Raw genomic sequence first — 23,452 nt, 5'->3', positions numbered from 1 at the left:
AGACCTTTGGATAAGCAGTCGCAAGCTCTACCATTCAACCACGCCGTCCATTGATATTAAGTAAAATATAATATAAATAACATTTACAGATTATATAGAAACAAACAAAATTAATTTATCTGTCAAGTCTGTCATTTCAATAGAAAAAGATAAAATAGAGTTCACCTGTTTCTGTGACCTCGGTATATGATGGTATGTTGTGACCAGCACTATTCCCAGCCGTCGATACTTTCCGTAAAGTAAGCCAAATGGACTCATTGAGTCTTACGGACTTCAGTCAGGAATCCGAACTCATGACTTCCAGATTAGCAGTCTCACATTCTTACATCCAAACACAGCAATCCATACATTTTTATCTATATATATATAATTCTCTTCATGGAGACCATAGAAAACACCACGCAGCTTAGCCACCACCCTCATCCCCACCTGTCAGGTGAGCTGTGGTTCACCCCGAATGTTTACAATAGTAGAGACGGATCGGCGGCTATTAGGGGCAGATAATTTAGTTTTTAAACGATTTGAAACTAAGGGGAAACGGCTTCTTTCACTGGGCGAAGCGGAGGGGGGGGGGGGGGGGGGCAGGGGGTGGGGTGGTGTCGAATTCACAAATTATGAATTGTTGATAAGTAGAAAATAAAACAACTAGATAGCAGCGTATGCTACGTCGCGGGTCAGCTCGTAGTAAGTAATTGAACTATTTTATTGTGATCCCTCACCAGTGTGGATTCCTACAGCCTGCCTCGGCTTTAGTGTGGCGAAAGAGACCGAGCTTCGATCTGATCTGCTGACCAATTATGCGACCAGCGTCCGACCTGACGGGGTTACCATAATCAGTCTCTCGTTCCAACCAACAGCTTTTACTTCAGTGGTAAGTTATCTAACCGGTAGCACCTACAATAGTAAGTTGTCTAACCGGTAGCCACTACAACAGTAAGTTATCTAATCGGTAGCCACTACAATAGTAAGTTGTCTAACCGGTAGCCACTACAACAGTAAGTTGTCTAACCAGTAGTTACTTAGCTGTAAGTTACCTAACCGGTAGCCACTACAACAGTAAGTTGTCTAACCAGTAGTTACTTAGCTGTAAGTTATCTAACCGGTAGCCACAACAACAGTAAGTTGTCTAACCAGTAGTTACTTAGCTGTAAGTTATCTAATCGGTAGCCACTACATTGGTGAGTTATCTAATCGGTAGCCCCTCAAATAGTAAGTTGTCTAACCGGTAGCCACTACAACAGTAAGTTGTCTAACCAGTAGTTACTTAGCTGTAAGTTATCTAACCGGTAGCCACTACAATAGTAAGTTGTTTAACCTGTAGCCACTACAATAGTAAGTTGTCTAATCGGTAGCCACTACAATAGTAAGTTGTCTAATCGGTAGCCACTACAATAGTAAGTTGTCTAATCGGTAGCCACTACAATAGTAAGTTGTCTAATTGGTAGCCACTACAATAGTAAGTTGTCTAACCGGTAGCCACTACAATAGTAAGTTGTCTAAGCTGTAGCCACTACACTAGTAACTAACCAATAGCGAGTTCAGTGGTAAGTTGTCTAACCAGTAGCCATATCAGTGGTAAGTTTTTAAACCAGTAGCCACATCATAGGCATATTTGTCTAACCAGTAGCCACTTAATTATTTAACCAATAGTTAGATTAGTAGCACGTTAACCAACTAATAACCATTTCAGTGATAAATTTTAATCAAGTAGCAAATATAAGCGTAGCCATCCTAGTGGTAAGTTAACCAACCAATAGCCACTTTAGCGATAGGTTAACAACCCAACTACGACTTTGAGTGAACTAGCAACTACTCTACATCACATCAGTAGTAAGTTAGATAGGCGTTAAAAGTGTTCACCGAGCTAGCCAGTACCTATTAAACACGTTAACTCTTAACTGGCTAGTGGCCACTACCTATGGCGTTACTCTGAATCATTTTCTCGACAGGACATAAAAACCCAACAATTCGGAGTGTCGGGATGGTGGCTGATGGTAAATCATATATTTCTGTTTTAATATTTTTGTTAAAATGATTGATATATTGTCATTAAGTCAACAAAAAATATATCTAACTTTGAAAGTAAAAAGACTTAAAACCACATCTATTGTTATTTCATAAAGATAGGTAGATAGAATCAACATTGCCGTTAAATTTTCGGATCAAATAACCTTAAATTTAAAGAAAGATAAACAGGCTAAAATTGTTCGCTATTGTTATTATTTTTAACATTTGTCTTCAGTGTTAAGTGAGCGATTTCGGTTTGTTGTTTTGCTTCCAGAGGTGGAGTGACCACCGGTTGTCATGGACACCGAGCTCCTACGACAACATCCCAGTGATACAGGTCATGTCCAGCGATATCTGGACACCAGCACTTGTAGTGGACAACTCGTGAGTACACATGATATGGTGTGGTACATACAATATGTTGTGTTAAAGTATCGTGAGTACACATGATATGATGTGGTTCATACAATATGTTGTGTTAAAATATCGTGAGTACACACGATATGATGTGGTACATACAATATGTTGTGTTAAAGTATCGTGAGTACACATGATAATATGATGTGGTACTGTATATTGTTTTAAAATATGATGAGTGCACATTATACTTTGTGTTAAAATATATCGATTACATATTTGTATGGTGTATTGAAATATCGTGAGTACACAAGCTATTTGCAGTATCGTTAGTACACATTATATGGCGTGTTAAAATTTCGTGAGTAGGTCTACATATTACATAAAAAGAAAATATCGATGAAAAAGTATTTTGCTGAGTGATGTTTCGTTCGAATATTGTGTTGAGTGATGTTTTAGTTCGAATATTTTGTTGAGTGTTGTTTTAGTTCGAATATTTTGTTGAGTGATGTTTTAGTTCGAATCTTTTGTCGAGTGATGTTTTAGTTCGAATATTTTGTTGAGTGATGTTTTAGTACGAATATTTTGCTGAGTGATCTTTTGGCTTGGATAGTTTGTTGAGATCATGCGTCTTGCCATCGGGAAGACAAGTAGTGTTTTAATTTAATTTTAGATTTAGACTTATGAACTGCTACTATGATCAAGGATAATATTCCAAGTCAAAGGTTTCGGTTACCGTGTAATAATTTTCAAATCGTTTACAACCCAAAACAATATTGGAAGATAAATCCTTAAGGATTGCATCATCTACAACGGTGGTTCAAGTATAAAACGGCTTCACATTAACTTTGGTGTCAGGTATAAAATAAGGTCAAATTTAAATGAGGTCCGGGAATAAACTGACGTCCCGTTTACCTGTACAGTATTGACGATCTCAGCGCAATTGACGAGGATTCCATCCCCTTGAGGATCGACAACTCAGGCACCGTGTCCTGGAATCCTCCAGGTCTGCTGACCGTCTCGTGCAACATGGACATCAGTTACTTCCCCTGGGATCAGCACACGTGCGCTATACAGGTCACGAGCTTTGGGTACACCGTGCAGGTGAGTACAATTGAAAAAAATTGTTCGTGCTTCAAGAATAGGATGTTCAACAATAGGGCTGGTAAGTAGGTCACATGGGCAGCCTGTGCTATCGGTAGGCGTACCGTTACTTAATTTGTTTTTATTATTAGTACAAAAATGTATAATTATTGCCTTTTTTTGGTACTTTTGGTATTATTAAATCTTGAAGCGAGGCCTAAAAACAAATAGCAGCAAATACTTTTTTAAATATTGGAATCTTGTTAACAGTTATTTAAGTTCGAAAATGTAGATTTTTCCCTGGCTAACAAGATTTCGAATTTTAATCGAAAGAGACCGTGACTTACAAGCCCTATTAAGGCGAATTACGTGATAATATAAACAAGTGCTGTCTCACACAATGAATTTTAATATATAAAATACAAGGATGTGTTTTACCGCTACGATCTCACGCTGTGAAAACGAGTAGAAAAAATAAATAAAATCACAAGCTTGCAAACCTGTCCATCAAATGCTTCATGTGTAAGATAAAGTATATTTTATAATAAATACTCCACGTAAGCAACGCAGGCATTAATATCAAGCAATAAAGTCTATTGGACGACAGGAATAAGCAAGGCCAAAATATCATTTTTGAATATCAAATTTTTGTTCAAGTGCCTCCCTTTCCTGAAACGTTTGCCGACTTGGTCATCTTGTAATTTTTTTAAAAGCGTTTAAAGTTGCATAATTAACGTTTACTTGATTAATTGCCCAAGTAACCAATACACTAAAATAAACAGTTATTTCTCATAAACTAGCATATGTATTTCTGTTTTACGCATCTTATGTAGACATACGTACCTAGTAAAAATAGACAATAGTAGTGTTATCCAGTGTTGAATTCATGTAACGTAGAAAAAACATTTGCCTTTTGCCTGAATGCTGTTTTTCCGAATGGAAAGTTGCTCAAAAGTGTCAAACGCCGGATTTGACATTTGCCCGAATGGGACAGATGCCCCAATGCCTCTCGTCCGAAGGCAGTTTTCCCGAAAAGGGGTTAAAATCAGATATTACTTAATAGCCGACGTTAATAAATTTGAATTTGACATTTTGATAATCAACACATTTCTAAACATATTAAAAAAAAAACATATCGGATATCGCAGGTCACAAAAAATTTTAAAATATAGGTTTTTCATATTATTAAATTTCGTCTAACTAACTGAAACATTATTCTAGTTATCGTGTTCAATAGGAAATCATACAAAGTACCACTTGCGGTTACCGGAATCGTACACAATGTTGAAGTGAACTTTTGCATACAATTTAATACTTATATTTGAAATTTTGTCTACTAAGCTTTAATGTTACTCAAGTTATCAATTTTCGAGAAACCGGAAGTAGAGGACGTATAATTTCCGGTTACCGGAAATTGCTAAAAGTTGATAAACAATTAACTTTGATATAATGCGCATATTTGAAAATTTAGTCAAACTAAAACGATACTCAAGCTATTGTGTTAACATTACAGACAAACAGGGTTGCAAAACTAAGTTTTTCCGGCTACGGAAGGTTATAAAACGTCAAAATTTGCCAAAATGTCGATTTCGATTTTTGCACGATTACAATGCATCCATGCGAAAACTAGATCTAGTACGATTTCATTTAGTTTTTCTGCAATACTTTCTCTATAGGGCCTACTCTGTATGCTAAAAAGTAAACATATATAAACAAGTTTATGTTTATACATTTTTGCTTTGAACTGAGTAATAATTATGCTTAGAATGATTCAAATGTCTACTTCAAAACTTTGTAGAATGTCTACTTGTCAATCTATAATATTAACATTTTTGGGGCAAACGGCCTTCAAGCAAATGACTATTCGGGCGTTTGCCCCATGCATACAAATTTGCATGCGGAAACACGTCTTTCGTGAAAAACCGCATTCTGTCAAGAGTCATTCGGGAATTTGTCGTAGACATTTATAAATCTATTCTGGAAATTACACGCATGCATATATAAACAATAGAAAAATATCAATGTAAAAAAACAACAAAATAATCCCACAACAGGTCTATATTTCACTGGATGCGTCAATGTTTTCAGGAGCTGGACATTAAAGTCTATGGGAGTGGTGTGGACATTACCTACTTCAACCCTGACGGTGAATGGGTTCTAGAAGAGAACTGGACGAATAGAACTACATTTACGGGAGATAACTATCAGTACACAAAGGTGAAACAGACTTGATAAACAAAACCACATGTAACCTCATATATTCATGTAACTATTGGCCTTAATGTATAAATATCTTTATATTTATGTATATATTCTAAATACACACACACACACACATATATATATATATATATATATATATATATATATATATATATATATATATATATATATATATATATATATATATATATATATATATATATATATAATGAAGCCGAGTCGCGTGACTTTCAATCAAGTTGAGTTAATGTTTACAAACATAATAAAATTTATTTGATCTTTAAACAGAAGTAAAGCTTCAATGCGTACTGCGACGGATTATTGTTTTCTTTACAATTGCAGGCCTATTTTGTACTTTTTTAAGAGACCCGTGGTTTTTATATGTAGGCCTTGGTCTATGAAAATGTCAATCTAGAGATGGTGCCCCTTTAAAAATTTTCCAGTTGTTTTGGACACAAACAGTCTACCCCTGGATAAATATAGTACTTTTATATGGATGCATATACTTACTTACTTGCTTAATCCTCATCACTCCCTGTGGAGTATAGGGCAGTAACAAATTTCCGCCATTCCACGCTGTATTGGGCGAGCCACTTCAGTTCATGCCAGGTCTTGCCAGTAGCCTGCACTTCTTCTTCCATCTCTCTCCTCAATGTTCCAAGTGGTCTTCATGCATACATATAGTTCTTTTAATTTTGCAGATCTATTACTATTTTAAAATGACCCGACGACCTCTCTACTATGGACTCAACTATCTACTTCCGGTTCTAATCACGTCCTTCCTGATCATTTTCGTCTTCGTCCTGCCCGCCGAGTGTGGAGAGAAGATCGGCTACTGTCTGACCGTTATGCTGGGGTACATGGTCATCTTGACCCTCATCGCTGCTGACCTTCCGACTACGGCCCAGTACACGTCCATCTTGGGTGAGCCATGTTGACATTGATACTAAACCCATTAACCTACTGACCAGGCATAAACATATTTATTCTAAACTGTCATAGAATCCTGAAAAATAAAAAAAAAATTTCCATTTAACATGAAGAAAAATGTTTTTACTTATTCTTCAATTTGAAAAAAGAGTTGTCTCTCTTTAATTTTTCAAAATTACTTATCTGGAAACGAAATAATAACAAGCTTTTATGTAATGATGCACTAAAAAGTAGAAAATAAATTATAGACTACTATTTAAATAACTATAAAGAAAAGCGTGGGTCACTTTAGTATCTATTGGATACCTTTACTAATGTTAAGGAAGACACCCACGCTTTTCTTTATAGTTATTTAAATAGTAATCTATAATTTATTTTCTACTTTTTAGTGCATCATTACATAAAAGCTTGTTATTAAAACGTTTTTTATGAATTTTTTTCCCAGTACTTTACATGTTTTATTTACAATAGAGTTACATGACTAAAAACCATTGCGCGCCTACTGAACATCACGTTCAGTAGGCGCGCAATGGTTTTTGAACGCAGCCATTACGTGATGGCGCAGCTATTGAAGGTGATGACGCGTGTGGTGTGGTTGGCTAGACATGCCTACTAATTCGGTCCAAATTTTAATTAATTCATAAAAAATTAATTAGGCATCCAATTAAGTCAAATTTAGATTCAGATTGCATTGTCTTTATGTCTTGACCCACGTGCCAAGTGTGAATCGTATCGGTCAAGTAGAAGTTTCCGAATTTTCACTCCTGCGTTTCCGTCTAGACAGACTGACGACTGACGACAGAGGAAGCGAGTTAAATAAAAGCTTGTAAAAAAATTCATAAAAAACGTTTTAATAACAAGCTTTTATGTAATGATGCACTAAAAAGTAGAAAATAAATTATAGACTACTATTTAAATAACTATAAAGAAAAGCGTGGGTGTCTTCCTTAACATTAGTAAAGGTATCCAATAGATACTAAAGTGACCCACGCTTTTCTTTATAGTTATTTAAATAGTAGTCTATAATTTATTTTCTACTTTTTAGTGCATCATTACATAAAAGCTTGTTATTAAAACGTTTTTTATGAATTTTTTTTTCAGTACTTTACATGTTTTATTTACAATAGAGTTACATGACTAAAAACCATTGCGCGCCTACTGAACATCACGTTCAGTAGGCGCGCAATGGTTTTTGAACGCAGCCATTACGTGATGGCGCAGCTATTGAAGGTGATGACGCGTGTGGTGTGGTTGGCTAGACATGCCTACTAATTCGGTCCAAATTTTTATTAATTCATAAAAAATTAATTAGGCATCCAATTAAGTCAAATTTAGTTTCAGATTGCATTGTCTTCATGTCTTGACCCACGTGCCAAGTGTGAATCGTATCGGTCAAGTAGAACTGTCCGAATTTTCACTCCTGCGTTTCCGTCTAGACAGACTGACGACAGAGGAAGTGAGTTAAATAAAAGCTTGTAAAAAAAAAATTCATAAAAAACGTTTTAATAACAAGCTTTTATGTAATAATGCACTAAAAAGTAGAAAATAAATTATAGACTACTATTTAAATAACTATAAAGAAAAGCGTGGGTCACTTTAGTATCTATTGGATACCTTTACTAATGTTAAGGAAGACACCCACGCTTTTCTTTATAGTTATTTAAATAGTAGTCTATAATTTATTTTCTACTTTTTAGTGCATTATTACATAAAAGCTTGTTATTAAAACGTTTTTTATGAATTTTTTTTTCAGTACTTTACATGTTTTATTTACAATAGAGTTACATGACTAAAAACCATTGCGCGCCTACTGAACATCACGTTCAGTAGGCGCGCAATGGTTTTTGAACGCAGCTATTACGTGATGGCGCAGCTATTGAAGGTGATGACGCGTGTGGTGTGGTTGGCTAGACATGCCTACTAATTCGGTCCAAATTTTAATTAATTCATAAAAAATTAATTGGGCATCCAATTAAGTCAAATTTAGTTTCAGATTGCATTGTCTTCATGTCTTGACCCACGTGCCAAGTGTAAATCGTATCGGTCAAGTAGAAGTTTCCGAATTTTCACTCCGGCGTTTCCGTCTAGACAGACTGACGACAGAGGAAGTGAGTTAAATAAAAGCTTGTAAAAATAAACATTTCTGCTACTCCATGCCAACCCAGTTTGTGTGTGTGTGTGTGTGTGTGCGTGTGCGTGTGTTTGTGAGGGAGAGAGAGAAATAGTTAAAATACAAATTTCAGTACCGTTTTGTAAATGTTGCAAAAAACAAAATCAGTAGAGAATGTGTGTGCAAATGACATGAATCATAAAACGTCCATATATATATATGTATATATATATATATATATATATATATATATATATATATATATATATATATATATATATATATATATATATATATATATATATATATATATATATATATATATATATATTAATATTTATATATATATATCCTTGTACCCGGAACCAGTTTTGTCACCTGGTCGCGGCTCCACCCGTGCAGTAACTGAGGGTATCACCCAACCCTTTCAACAATTTTATATTTTAGATTTAAAGTCACCCCTCTCCCGTTCACCATCTTCTTCCTTTTATGCTCAAGACACGTTTGGCTCAAGACACTTTTGTCGGTCACTTTCAAAGCAGTCCCCCACTACCTATCCTATTATTTAACAAATTAAAACATTGTTTTGACATTAACTTTTACAATGTTCAAGTTGGTATCCCCAACCCCCTAATTGATGTCTCCTGGTGCTTACCCCATTCACCCCCCTTCACCCCCAACTCTTCCACCCCTACATTGTGACACTACGGCCCTTAATCCTGGCTATCGATGTCTAATGATCTTTTATCTCCCAGAGCTAAACATCGCCCTTTACATTTGATATCGATGTCTAATGATCTTTTATCTCCCAGAGCACTACATCGCCCTTTACATTTGATATCGATGTCTAAGGATCTTTTTTCTCCCAGAGCTATACATCGCCCTTTACATTTGATATCGATCTCTAATGATCTTTTTTCTCCCAGAGCTATACATCGCCCTTTACATTTGATATCGATCTCTAATGATCTTTTTTCTCCCAGAGCTATACATCGCCCTTTACATTTGATATCGATCTCTAATGATCTTTTTTCTCCCAGAGCTATACATCGCCCTTTACATTTGATATCGATGTCTAATGATCTTTTTTCTCCCAGAGCTATACATCGCCCTTTACATTTGATATCGATCTCTAATGATCTTTTTTCTCCCAGAGCTATACATCGCCCTTTACATTTGATATCGATGTCTAATGATCTTGTATCTCCCAGAGCTATACATCGCCCTTTACATTTGATATCGATGTCTAATGATCTTTTTTCTCCCAGAACTCTACATCGCCGTGGTGCTGATCATGGGCGGACTGTCCGTCGTCTTCTCCATCTACGTCCTTGAACTCTACCACCGTCCAGACGACAGGCCCATCCCGCTCTACATCCGGCGTCTGACTCTTCTGGGCATGCGCATCTGCTGCTTTGAAAACAGTTGCTGCTCACCCAGGGTCGAACCTACGGCTCATCCTTTAAACAACGCGGAGGCTAATGGTAGGTTTATGTGGTCGGCAGAGATCATTATATCACATTACAACCTATGGTAGATTCATGTGGTCAGCTGATCAGTATATTACATTACAACCTATGGTAGGTTCATGTGCTTGCCAGATCATTATATTACATTACAACCTATGTTTGGTTTATGTGGTCAGCAGATTATTATATCACCTTACAACCTATGGTAGGTTCATATAGACGGCAGATCATTATATCACATTACAACCTATGGTAGGTTCATATAGTCAGCAGATCATTATATCACATTACAACCTATGGTAGGTTTATGCGGTCAGCAGATTATTATATCACATAACTTGATAAAGTTAGCAGATCAATCATTATATCAATTACAACCTATGGTAGGTTTATCTTGTAGCTGTGGTCAGCAGATTATTGTATCACATTACAACCTATGGTAGGTTTATGTGGTAAGCAGGTCTTTATATCACATTACAACCTATAGTAGGTTCATATAGTCAGCAGGTCATTATATCACATTACAACCTATGGTAGGTTCATATAGTCGGCAGAAAAAATTATATCACATTACAACCTATAGTAGGTTCATATAGTCAGCAGGTCATTATATCACATTACAACCTATGGTAGGTTCATATAGTCAGCAGGTCATTATATCACATTACAACCTATGTAGTGGTAGGTTCATGTAGTCATATGAGTGTAGGCTTATCTTGTAGCTGTGGTCAGCTTATCATTTGAACCGCATTACAACAAATGGTAGGTTCATGCTATAGAAGTGGTCAGTATCTAATTTGTCACAATACAACCTATGGTAGGTTCGTTTTAAAACAGTGGTCAGTATATAATTTATGTCACGTTACAACAAACGGTAGGCTCATTTTATTGTCAACAGATAATTTATATAATTTGACTTTATAAAACAATCTAACATTATCAAAGCTGTGCTATTGTTAGGATCATAGACAACTAGGCATGCTGCCCAGCTTCGCTTAGGCTTTCGAAAACATTGAGAATTTGAATGCTTAATTAATGTTATGAAGAGGTTCCTCCGTGGACATTTTTTTTCGATTTATAGCTCATATAAGGCGCCGGTCAGTCGAGGTCAGTTTTGACCCCATCATCGTAGACTTTTCGGCCAACCGGCCCCCGTGTTCTGTCGCCCCAAGGCAAGATCCTGCCAAATTTGAAGCGCCTGCGGCGCCAGGAAGTGCCCTATCGGGCACCCGACAACTTTGCTTTATATATTATAGAGATTAGCAAATTGCATAGATAAACAAAGATTTCAATAAAGTAATTAAGGCCTGAAATACTTTAGTATAGAAATGTATTATTTGAATCGATTCTAGATCTAGGTAGGGTCTACATCTGTGTAAGTCTAGTTTTTCCGTAGATCATGATCATCTAGATCTAGAACTAGAACCTCTAGATCTAGATTATCTAGAATCTCTAGATCTAGATGATCTAGAATATCTAGATCTAGATGATCTGGAATATCTAGATCTAGAATCCCAATAGAATTTTTTTTTAAGTTTAGCCCGAGCAAAATAAAAAGAAAACAACAACCAAGTTTGACTTGGTGTGTCTCAAACCCGCACCACCTGCGTGGTTTAAAGTACACTATCATCTCAGCTATTTAGGCATCTTACAAAACTCAGAGAATGAAAGACGTATTTTAAAATCTTAACTTACGCGAATATGTCTATTCTTTCAAATTAATTTTTTTAGCCCAAATTAGCCAGTTCTAAACAAAGAATTCGTATAAAATAATTAAGTCTTGAAATAGTTTAGTCCTAATATAGAAATTTATTTTTGGAATAGTTCTAGAGTAATTAGAATCTAAATCTAGATCTTTGCGTCTACGTCTAGTTATTGCGTTGATTTAGATCTAGTCTAGATCTAGAATCTCTAGATCTAGAATCCAAATAAATAAAATAAATTGTATGAGTTTAGGCCGGAAAAATTGTATTGTATACATTTCATAGTGTACGTAGATTTAAATCAAATTTGAATGAAATAGTTCATTTCTTTTTATTCGAAACACGGCAGATGACGTCATTAGTTAATGTATAAGCAATAGTGACGTCACAGTTTTATGCGTTCTTTTTCAAATCTATTAATGCTTTTCCGGTTGCATAAATAATACTGCTCCTACCCCTATCTGTCTTTCGAAATGACTGGTGGGTTAATGATTTAGAGGGGGTAATGTCGTTTACCCATGTGCATGAGGGAACAGACCTGGAGGCGGAGTCTTCTTGAAGAACTGAAGCCAACAGGGATGTCTTGGGCGATGGCAAAATTAATAGCCGGGGATCGGAAGAAATGGGGGTCGGCGTGGTCGAGTCGGTAAAGCTCATGGTTGCTAAACCGAAAAGTCTCGAGTTCGAACCCTCGGGCAGTTGAGGCTCGTTAGCTGGGGACAGCCACTCTTCTAGGAGAGACAACTCCAAAATTAAACAACTGCTGCCTTGTAGTTTGTTCTTGGTTGAACAAAGGCTATGGAAGCAAATCCAAAAAGAAAAGCAGGCTGAAATCGGAGTCAATGGCCTCAATGGCGCATAACCAGTTGACACGTAACGCTTAATTGTGTTGAAGGCGTGGTCGAGTCGGCAAAAAGTTCATGGTTGATAAATACGATCAAAGTCTCGAGTTCAAACCCACTGGCAGATAAATCTCGATCACCTTCAACACTAATAATTAAGAACGAAGAAGAAGAAAAAGAAGTTCATTTCTTTTTATTCTAAACACGGCAGATGGCGTCATTAGTTAATGTATAAGCAAAGGTGACGTCACAGTTTTATGCGTTCTTTTTCACATCTATTAATGCTTTTCCTGTTGCATAATAAAAATTGTTTTTTTACATTCGAATACGCCTTTATTTTATATTTTTCTTCTTTAAATAAAATTGTGGTTATGCATTTAAAACATCTAACATATTATTTTCAACAAAAGTCCGTATAAAGTTCTTCATATATCGCTGCAGTTTCTGACGTGATGTCCGGCGAAAATATTTTGCGGACAGACAGAGAGAGAGAGAGAGAGAGAAGTGCGCACGGGGGGTTTTATATATTAGGATTAGTGATAAGAAAATATCAGTTACGTAAGTCACTAAATACAACGTAGTACTTAACTTAATATTATAAATTACTTAAAATAACTTCGTTTTGGCTATTATAAAAATCAATTGTTTTGATGATCAATCAATCCACGTTTTAATATTTAGTTTGAAAAAACTTTTATTAGTCGGACCAACCACTTACAGTGTTTCTTTCAGACTTTTACTCAGGGGGACATTTGATATTTATTTATGGGGGCGGGGGGTTGGACACTGATAAAAGTATAAAAGTATATTTTAAATTTAAGTTCCTTCCGGGAGATGGGGGGGGGGGCGGTTGACTTTCTTAAAAGAAGTGCTTGAAATAATCTCTGCTTGCAAAACATCATCTTAAAACAATAAACTTTTCACCGTTAAGTTTTGGAGGATGAGTAATTTTTGTTTGCTGCGTGATACTTGACTTGTATACTCTAGCGGTTGAAAATATAAGTAGTTTTAAAGTTACCACCTCTCTCTTGACTTATGTACTCTAGCGGTTGATGATATAAGTAGTTTTAGAGTTACCACCTCTCACTTGATACGAGCTTGTGTTGAAGAGACGACATTAGCTTAGTCTAGATACGGGCGCACACGTTAAGTTTTAAATATAAGTTATGTTCTACAGGGTAACCATGCACTATACATGCGAGGTATAACCTAAACCAGTGGCGTAGCTAGGTTGGGTGTCACACGGTGCGGTCCGCCGCCCCCGCCCCGCGACGCCTTTTTCTAAATTGCTAACAAAATAGCTTGTTAGGCCTGGTAATTCAAGCTAGTCGGTAATGAATCAATCAATAAATGTCATTTAAAAAGTGGAACACTCAAAATTTCACCTTTTAGCTAAAAAAAATATAATATAATATTCTTCAATTAGAGTTTGTGTTTTAGTATTGTAAAGCGCAATTTATTTTTGAGAAGAGAAAGTGTGGTATTCCTTCTTTAAGCCATGCAATGAACAATGCCTCCCCCTTCCCTCCACACACTCACACGCCCACCACCTACCCAGCGTCTGACCAAATAGAAAATAAAAACGAAACTAATATAAACAACATTTATATTCTTTAACCTCTGTCCGTCTCAGTGCCGGAAGTATTAAGTACCCTTGGGGAAGTTTCAAGTACTGCTCATCCCATCACGAGTAATGTTGATGTAACTTCTCTAAAAAAATCTTGTTTGTTAGGAGTAAAGACATATGAGTGTATCAGTGTCAAGTTGACATAAGATCCTTAGGGAAACAAGCACATTTTAATAGGATGTGTCAAACGCATGACGTATTATCTTGATAATCACGGTTATTTCCCTTTAGTGAGTGTGTCAAGACGCGGACATTCATAATCCTTTATACTTTATACACTTGTTTACATGCATGTGTATCCGTAATATGATCTGGCGGTACTTCTACAGATTCTCATGTGTCTTTACTCAAAACAATACACTTTTGTTTATTTATAGGATAAGAGGAAAAAAACCCATCTATAATATGTTGCGTTTAGGTAGTGTGTCAGTCACCAGCTAAGGAACTTACCAGTTTACCAGGGTAGTCGAATAGAAGAGAAAATTTGATTGGACAATATACATGTATATACACGTTGTATCTTGCGTCTTCCAACTCTTGAAATTGTAATTGTGTATGCATATATGCGAAACATACAGTTAACTAAAGTTTGACTTGGGTTTTTCATCCATCCTGCCAAACCATTCAGGCGTCCAATGGCAACCACCGCTACCCCCACACTCTACTGAAATGAATTCACTAAGGCAAAGAAGAGGCTCAGCTCAGAATTCCTGTAAGTCTTCGTTTTTCTGGGATACGCTGATTAACTCCAGTCAAAGGTGTCGGCAATATTTATTTTTAGGGATGAGGGCCCTGAACCATCATCACGTCCTTTAGTTACGCCACTGACTCCAACTGACTCATATTCATTCACAATCAACACAATAATGTAACGTCGAAGCGTATTTCACATTAATTCAGAATCAACAAAATAATGTGTGCGAGTCAAGTTTATTTTTTATATCACACAGACAAAAAAATTAAATTATTTCTCTCAGACTATTTAATGTGTTTAACAAATCAATATATTTTTTGATGTGATATAATAATAATTTTAAAAAAGTATAAATAAATGTTATTGGCAGTGGCGTAGCGAGGTCGGGTGTCACCCGGTGCGGCACCTAATCGTGGTCACCCCCCCCCCCCCAGAGGCGGACAAACTTTCAATTTTTGATTTGCACCCCTCTCCAAAACTTTCGATTTGCACCCGCCTCCCCTCAAACTTTCGATTAGCACCTCTTAAAACACTATTTAACACTCGAATTAATCACTTAATTAAGTGGAATTATCAGTTTTCTCTATATATTTTGCTATTTTTTGCCTTGGTGTCACCCACCTAAATGGTGTCAACCGGTGCGGTCCGCACCCCCCCTCGCTACACCTCTGGTTATTGGTCATGTATTACGTTAAACATGAAAAGAAACAAGTAAGGGGCCCGCGCTACCTATAAGGCAAACTAGGAGGTCGCCTAGGGCGCCATCCTCAGGAGCTACAAAAAGATTTAATCGCTATTATCAAAAAAGTACTGAATAATTAATAACTTTGATTATTTTTTATAAACTATAGATATCTTGTGCCGCCCCGCGATCAGCTTAACCGGTGGGTCGCCATTCAGCTGACCGGTCCATTACGTGTCGTGGACGGTTCCAGCCCGTTTGTTACATAGAGTTAGTCTGGCCAAAGTTTCCGCTGGACCGGTGGTTCGCTATAGGGCTAGTAAGTAGGTCACCAACCAGTTCTTTGGCTCATGCAGGTTTTATTGAGCCGTAGCACTGGTTGGTGACCTACTTACCAGCTCTATTCAAGTGGCAGATCCACACAGTAGCGTAGCGAGGGGGGGGGGGGACATATGTCTCCGGGCGCCGACCTTAGGGGGGGCGCCAAATTGAAAGTTTGAGGGGGGGGTGCAAATGAAAAGTTCGAGGGGGGGTGCAAATCGAAAGTTTGAGGGGGGGTGCAAATGAAAAGTTCGAGGGGGGGGGGGGGGCTGCAAATCGAAAATTTGCTCCCAAGGGGGCGCCAAATTGAAAGTATGTCCCCGGGCGCCGGGAAGGGTCGCTACGCCTCTGGATCCACAAAGTAGTTTGGCCACACCCAGGATGATGTAAGAGCTAACGGCGTGCGTTACTGAATGACCTTAAATATAATATAATGAATATACAAATAATTACTTTAAAGATACCCCTAGAGTCTATAAAAATATATATTGATATAACTATTTTACGGATATCTTTGAAAATTAGTATAACGAACATGGGAATACTTACTTTAAAGATGCCCATATAGTGCATCGGAAGTATATTGGCGAAATTACTCTAAAAGATGCCCCTACACTATACTAAATAAATAAATATCACACACTTAATATAAATACCGCGTTTATTAAAGGAATATCAATGACTACCACGGGACTACCATTCCCTTATCACTAATGCCCGCTGTTTCTATGTATTGTTTGCGATAAGGACAGTATTATGTCGAAACGAGGGAAAGACGATTGAGTATTTGTTTTGGGTAAAATTGATAAATCAATCAGCAACAAATTTAAAAAAACAACAAAACAATCCCCGTTGGATGCCCGGGGCCTGGGTCACGTCCGCCCCCCCCCCTGCACGCCGCTGTTTGTAGTAGAGAAGTGAGAATGTAGATGATTGGGTATCGTAGTTCTGGAGTTCGGGACTATCGAGTCTTGTGGTATTAAGGTATCGAATTGTGTTGACTGTTAAAGTTTAGTAGTGGGTCCAGTTAAATCGTTGTTGATTGGGAGTATCGTTTGTAGAGATAGAAGTTAAGCGTGTTGGTGTCGTAGTACTGGAGCATCAAGTCAAGTTAGGTTTAGGTATCGAAGTTTGATATGTGTTGTGAATGTAGTATATTGAATAGTCGAGTTTATCGCAAGATAGATTATTTAAATTCAGGACGGAACACACTACAGAGAAAGGTAGGCGCTCTCTTGCTGAAAAATCTTGTTTATTAGGTATCTACATTACCATTCTTAAAGTATTAATAATATGTAATCCTAATATAAAAGCCCCTGTGCGCACTTCTCTCTCTCTCTCTGTCCGCAAAATATTTTCGCCGGACATCACATCAGAATCTGTAGCGATATATGAAGAACTTTATACGGACTTTTGAAAATAATATGTTAGATGTTTTAAATGAATAACCACAATTTTATTTCAAGAAGAAAAATATAAAATAAAGGCGTATTAGAATGAAGGAAAACAATTTTAATTATGCAACAGGAAAAGCATTTATAGGTGTGAAAAAGAACGCATAAAACTGTGACGTCACTAATGTTTATAAATTAACTAATGACGTCATCTGCGTGTTTAGAATAAAAAGAAATGAACTATTTCATTCAAATTTGATTTATAGCTACGTACACTATGAAATGTATACAATTCAATTTTTCTGGCCTAAACTCATAAAACTTATTTTATTTACTTGGATTCTAGATCTAGAGATTTTAGATCTAGACTAGATCTAAATCTACGCAATAACTAGACGTAGACGCTAAGATCTAGATTTAGACTCTAACTACTCTAGAATCTATTCCAAAAATAAATTTCTATATTAGGACTAAACTATTTCAAGACTTCATTATTTTATACAAAATCTTTGTTTGGAACTGGCTAATTTGGGATAAAAAAATAACTTGAAAGAATAGGCATATTCGCGTAAGTTAAGATTTTAAAATGCGTCTCTCATTATCCGTGTTTTAGATCTAGATCTACGGAAAAACTAGACTTACATAGATGTAGACCCTACCTAGATCTATAATCTATTCAAACAATACATTTCTATACTAAAGTATACTAAAGTATTTCAGGCCTTAATTACTTTATTGAAATCTTTGTTTATCTATGCAATTTGCTAATCTCTATCTATCTATCTATATATATATATAAAGCAATGTATGTGTGTGTGTCTGTCTGTGTGTCTTTTATGCATTACCACACCTCTTATCACATCTCCGTGAAACTTTGGGAAGTTAATGAGAATATTCCTGGGGAGGTTTCTGCGGAAAAAAAAATTCAAATTCGCAGGGGTGGCGCCCTGGCATGGCGCGATTTGTTTTTTTCTCTATTTACGGTATATAACTAAATAAAAGTCAATTTTGGTTAGGCAACTTTCATCCGATAGCCATGAGACTTTGTGGAGTTCATTATACCACTCTAGGGAAGGATTCCGTAAAAAAAAAAAAATTATTTCGCAAGGGCGGCGCTAAGGGTGGGTCCTATTTTTCTCTATATACGGTATATAAAAAATAAAATTCAATTTTGGTTTGACATCGTTCATCCGATAGCCATGAGACTTTGGGGAGTTAATTATACCACTCTAGGGAAGGGTCCTGTAAACAAATAATCTTTAATTTCGCAAGGACGGCGTTTTGATTTGTATCTATATACGGTATATACGGTATATACGGTATATAAAAATAATAAAAGTGAATTGCAGTGGCACTGTTCATCCGATAGGCATGAAACTTTGGGGAGTTAATTATAACACTCTAGGGAAGGGTTCTGTAAAAAATCATTTTTAATTACGCAAGGGGGGCGCCACGGGAGGGTGCGATTTTTCTCTATATACGGTATATAAAAATAAACGTCGATTGCGATTTCACGGCGTTCATCCGATAGCCATGAAACCTTGGGGAGTTAATTATAACACTCTAGGGAAGGGTTCTGTAAACAAATAATTTTTAATTTCGCAAGGGCGGCGCAACGGGAGGGTGCGATTTTTCTCTATATACGATACATAAAAATAAAAGTCGATTTTGGTTTGGCAGCGTTCATTCGATAGCCATGAGACTTTGGGGACTTGATTAGAACACTCCGGGAAGGGTTCCGTCCAAAATCGTTTTTAATTTTGCAAGGGCGGCGCAACAGGAAGGTGCGATTTTCTCTATATATGGTATATAAAAATAAACGTCGATTGCGGTTTCACGGCGTTCATTCGATCGCCATCAAACTTTGGGGAGCTGATTAGAACACTCCTGGGAAGGTTTCTGTAAAAAAATCCTTTTTTAATTTCGCAAGGGCGGCGCCACGGGAAGGTGCGATTTTTCTCTATATACGGTTTATAAAATTTAAGTCTATTTCGGTTTCACACCGATCATCCGTGTACCATGAAACTTTTGGGAGATGATTAGATCACTCAATGGTAGGGTTCTGCAAAAAAAAAAAAAATAATAAAAAAAAAAAAAAATTTAATATTGCAAGGGCGGCGCCCCAGGGGAGAGCGATTTTTTCTCTATACACGGTATATAAAAATTAAAACTCGGATGCGGTTCATCCGAGTGCCATGAAACTTTAGGGAGTAGATGAGAATACTCCCGAGAATATTTCTGCGAAAAAGAAAACTAAAGTTTCTTATTGGCGGCGCCATGTTGGGTACAATTTCGTCAATACACGGTTTGGCGCCCAAAGTTTTAGAGCGACTATGTTGGCACTTGGCATCTGTTAATCGAGCGTCCTGCATAGCGATTAAGGAGTACTACTATATTCAGCGGTAAAGCTACAACAGGCTTCTAAAAATAACTTTGTAACGCGAGGAAATCCTTCTGTACAGTTTCGTCACCTTGCGAAAGATGAAAAAATAACTATTTGAATCTGAGGAGCCTACTGCAGTAGCGTAGCGAGGGGGGGGGGGGGCGGGGGGGGGGACATATGTCCCCGGGCGCCGAGCTTAGGGGGCGCCTAAATGGGTTGGAAAAATAAATTGAAAGGTTGAGGGGGTGCAAATCAAAAGTTTGAGGGGGGGGGGTGCAAATCGAAATCTCGAGGGGGGTGCAAATCGAAAGTTTGAGGGGGGGGGGATGCAAATCGAAATCTCGAGGGGGGGGGTGCAAATCGAAAAGTTTGTCCCCGGGCGCCGGGAAGGGTCGCTGCGCCTCTGGCCTACTGTAGAGTTTCGTAACTTTGCGAATGATGCAATAAGCATCTATTATAAGCCGATCCAGTCAGAAATTGAGATCGAGCATCTAATAATAGACCATCAGTAACGATACCATATTGCATCAGTCACACTGATGTTTAAAACACGTCAAATAATTTTTACGTGTTAAAGAAAAAAATCCTATTCATTTGTGTCACTTCAACGAATGACGAAATGTGCATCAGTGTTTACAGGATGCTATTTTGTACTCCGGGTTATCCTATGAGCACGATGGCGCCTATGAGAGAGTGTAATCAGGGGTGGGGGGCTCCTTAGAGCGTCCCTCTACGTCCCTAACACATGGGTGGTCACCGAAGTGTGTTCTACCTCATTATTTCTTTGAGTGATTAATGTACACATAAGGTTTTCATGCGGTAGTGTAGGTAAACCCGTGTCCCGATATTTATGATCCAAGCGCAGGCATTGTTTACATTTAAATAACTCACTTTTAGATAACAAGGTCACGAGTCTAAGAATATAGCATTGGTAACGCATGGATGAACCCCTTCTTATATATTTTGTCGGACTATCTTCTATTCCCGCGGCAACGCGCAGGGACGGGTACGCTAGTAATATATAAAGCGAAGTTGTCGGGCACTTCCCAGCGCCGCCGGCGCTTCAAATTTGGCAGGATCTTGCCTTGGGGCGACAGAACACGGGGGCCGGTTGGCCGAAAAGTCTACAATGAGAGGGTCAAAACTGACCTCGACTGACCGGCGCCTTATATGAGCTATACATAAAAAAAAATGTCCACGGAGGAACCTCTTCATAACTCCTGAGGTGGTAGACCGACCCTCGGGCGAATTAATTAAGCATTCAAATTCTCAATGTTTTCGAAAACCTAAGCGAAGCTGGGCAGCATGCCTAGTATTATATATGCTGGAATTTATAACTTACCGTAAACTTTTTTTGTTTCAAATTATAATCATTTCATATTTAATCTATAACTTTAGCGATATCTTAAACAGTTACCCGTATTGGATTTTATTTTAAAGACATCCTGCTATTTAGGGAATCGAAAATTTTAGAAATTAAATGTAGCAAATGAAGAAACTACATTATACCTTATGTCTTCATAATTGACTAGAAAAAGTTTATAATAAATCTAATGTGTTTAGGATGTTAATTAAAACCTACAGTTAAGTAGTCAATTATTATAATATATTTTTTTTCTCACAGTTACATAGATAATATAAAAGATTGATGTAATATGTACGTAATGAAATTTATATCATTTTATTGTGTCTTTTAAGCATTTTTTAGTTACATCTGGTTATTTTATCTATTCCTAAAAATGTTATTTCCCTTGCGTTTGTGTGAAAAAGGGCGTTTTAATAAGTTTTGACTTGGGCGCTAAATAACCTGGCGCCGGCTTTGGGCAACTGTTTGTAAGATACTGTTTTAAAGGATATCGTGTTAGTTATTTTGATAATTACATCATGTACATGTCGATTTTAAACCTTAATTTATTTGGTTAGGAAAATAATTCATAGATACTTAATTTTTACTGATCAAAATTTAATTTTCGATTTCAAGCATTTGTAAAGTAAGGTACATGAGATTTACAATCAGAAATCTAGAAGAAAATGCTAAATCAATAATTATTAACTTTTAACTTGCACAAGAATAAAACAAAGAAAATATTCTAAAAAAATATTTTCCATTGCGGAATCAGAGTTTCTTCCAGCCCCCCCCCCCCCCCTCCGAAGAAAGTTTACCGCCCCCCCCCCCCACCCGAACGAAATGAAATTTATATAGAAAATATATACTTTTAAGAGTGTCGAAAATTTCCAAGTGCACGCCCCCCCCCCCCCCCCGGAGAAAAAAGTCTGGAAGAAACACTGTGCGGAATTCGTCGGTGTATTTAAATTACGATTAATAACAATTATAGTTTCAATGCTGTTAATCCAAATAATTTCTTTCCAAAAGTGACAACTGTTACAGAAATTATAATACCATTTTACTTTTGGACATATTTATTGTGTCTTTTATGCTAGAATCAAAGTATTAACTAAATGCTGAATGTGTGTGTGTGTTTCATAATTACAGCCGCTCCCCCGGGCACCAAGCTGTTTAAACCAGTGACCTACCACGGTGTGGCTGATCCCCTGGGGTCGGGGAAGAACAACCCGGACAAACACTTCGAGTCTGACAACCACATTATGCTCAAGCAACCCAACTCACGCGAGCAAAGCTTCCTGGGACTCCGCCCAGCAACCGTCCAATCAACGCCCGAGGAACAATCACGTGGTACGGAGATCTCGTGGCAAACCGTTTCCATGGTGCTAGACGCCATTTTGCTGAGATTTTACATTTTGTTTCTTGTAATTTCAAGTGTAGTCTTCATTACCATTCTAGTTGTTAACTAGAACAAAACTTCAGACACAAACAAAGAAGAGCCCGCACTGATACCATGCTATTTAATAATTATATTTTTTAACAATTTGTATGTGTATGCTACTTTAATTTGATTCAATAGTTTTTACTTCTGAATAAAAAAAAAAGTTAAATAATTTTAAAATGTTTCCAATTAAATTGTAGCTTCCTGACATTATTTTGCGTTATGTTTGATTTTGTTAAAAAATATTATCAATTCAAAAATATTCTATATAATGAATTAAACATATGAACACGTTTGATAATATTGTTTTTTTTTTACTGTTTTTACCAAAATTTCAGGCACCCTTGTGTGTTATACAGGGTTACTTTTTCTGTAAAATTTTTAGTAGACTAAAAATAACAGTTTTGAATCCTTTACTTTCAACGCAGAACTTCAAAATGTGCTGAAGTAATTTGACATGACTAAGTTCAAGTGTTCTAATTAACAGAAGTATTTTGTGGCTGTTAGTACAAGTGTTTTCAAAGTAGGATGAAGTCGGATGTATCTGGGCCACTACATATTTCTTCTGTGTAACTTGTTTACATAAGAAGTTTATGAAAATTAGAGTAAACAAAACCAATTATACATTATAAATGATCTCACCTTACTGACTTAATCGACTCAAAATTGTAGCAATATAAATAAAGTTTATTATTTTATTGAATGAATTACTTGTGATTCTTAAGTATTTGATAAGAATGATTGCTAATAACAACAACTTGTTCAACAGAATATGTATCAAATGATTTCTAATAAATAAAATGAAAAATTGTAAAACAAAATCAAATAAGAAAGCTACTAA

General features: G+C 36.8%; 1 protein-coding gene across 1 annotated transcript; it reads left to right on the top strand.

Annotated features, from left to right (window-relative positions):
* Positions 1-727: 727 nt before the first annotated feature.
* LOC131948177 (neuronal acetylcholine receptor subunit alpha-3) lies at positions 728-23,309 on the top strand. Its single transcript, XM_059309709.1, has 9 exons — positions 728-871; positions 1,950-1,994; positions 2,282-2,391; positions 3,288-3,468; positions 5,536-5,664; positions 6,372-6,594; positions 9,979-10,194; positions 14,980-15,063; positions 22,320-23,309. Exons 2-9 carry the CDS (start codon positions 1,992-1,994, stop codon positions 22,637-22,639), a joined length of 1,266 nt encoding a protein of 421 aa, XP_059165692.1. The 5' UTR covers positions 728-871; positions 1,950-1,991; the 3' UTR covers positions 22,640-23,309.
* Positions 23,310-23,452: the final 143 nt, after the last annotated feature.

The sequence above is a fragment of the Physella acuta genome, unplaced genomic scaffold (genome assembly GCF_028476545.2).
Source record: "Physella acuta isolate Inbredline_101_S28 unplaced genomic scaffold, ASM2847654v3 ptg000627l, whole genome shotgun sequence".
NCBI lineage: Eukaryota > Metazoa > Mollusca > Gastropoda > Physidae > Physella > Physella acuta.
The sequence above is the reverse complement of the archived record's forward strand: the minus strand, read 5'-3'. Positions and strand labels throughout refer to the sequence as shown.

Coding starts and splice junctions, on each gene's coding strand:
- LOC131948177 (XM_059309709.1), top strand. Junction 2,392..3,287: donor GCACTTGTAGTGGACAACTC/GTGAGTACACAT, acceptor TTACCTGTACAG/TATTGACGATCTCAGCGCAA. Junction 6,595..9,978: donor CCAGTACACGTCCATCTTGG/GTGAGCCATGTT, acceptor TTTTTCTCCCAG/AACTCTACATCGCCGTGGTG.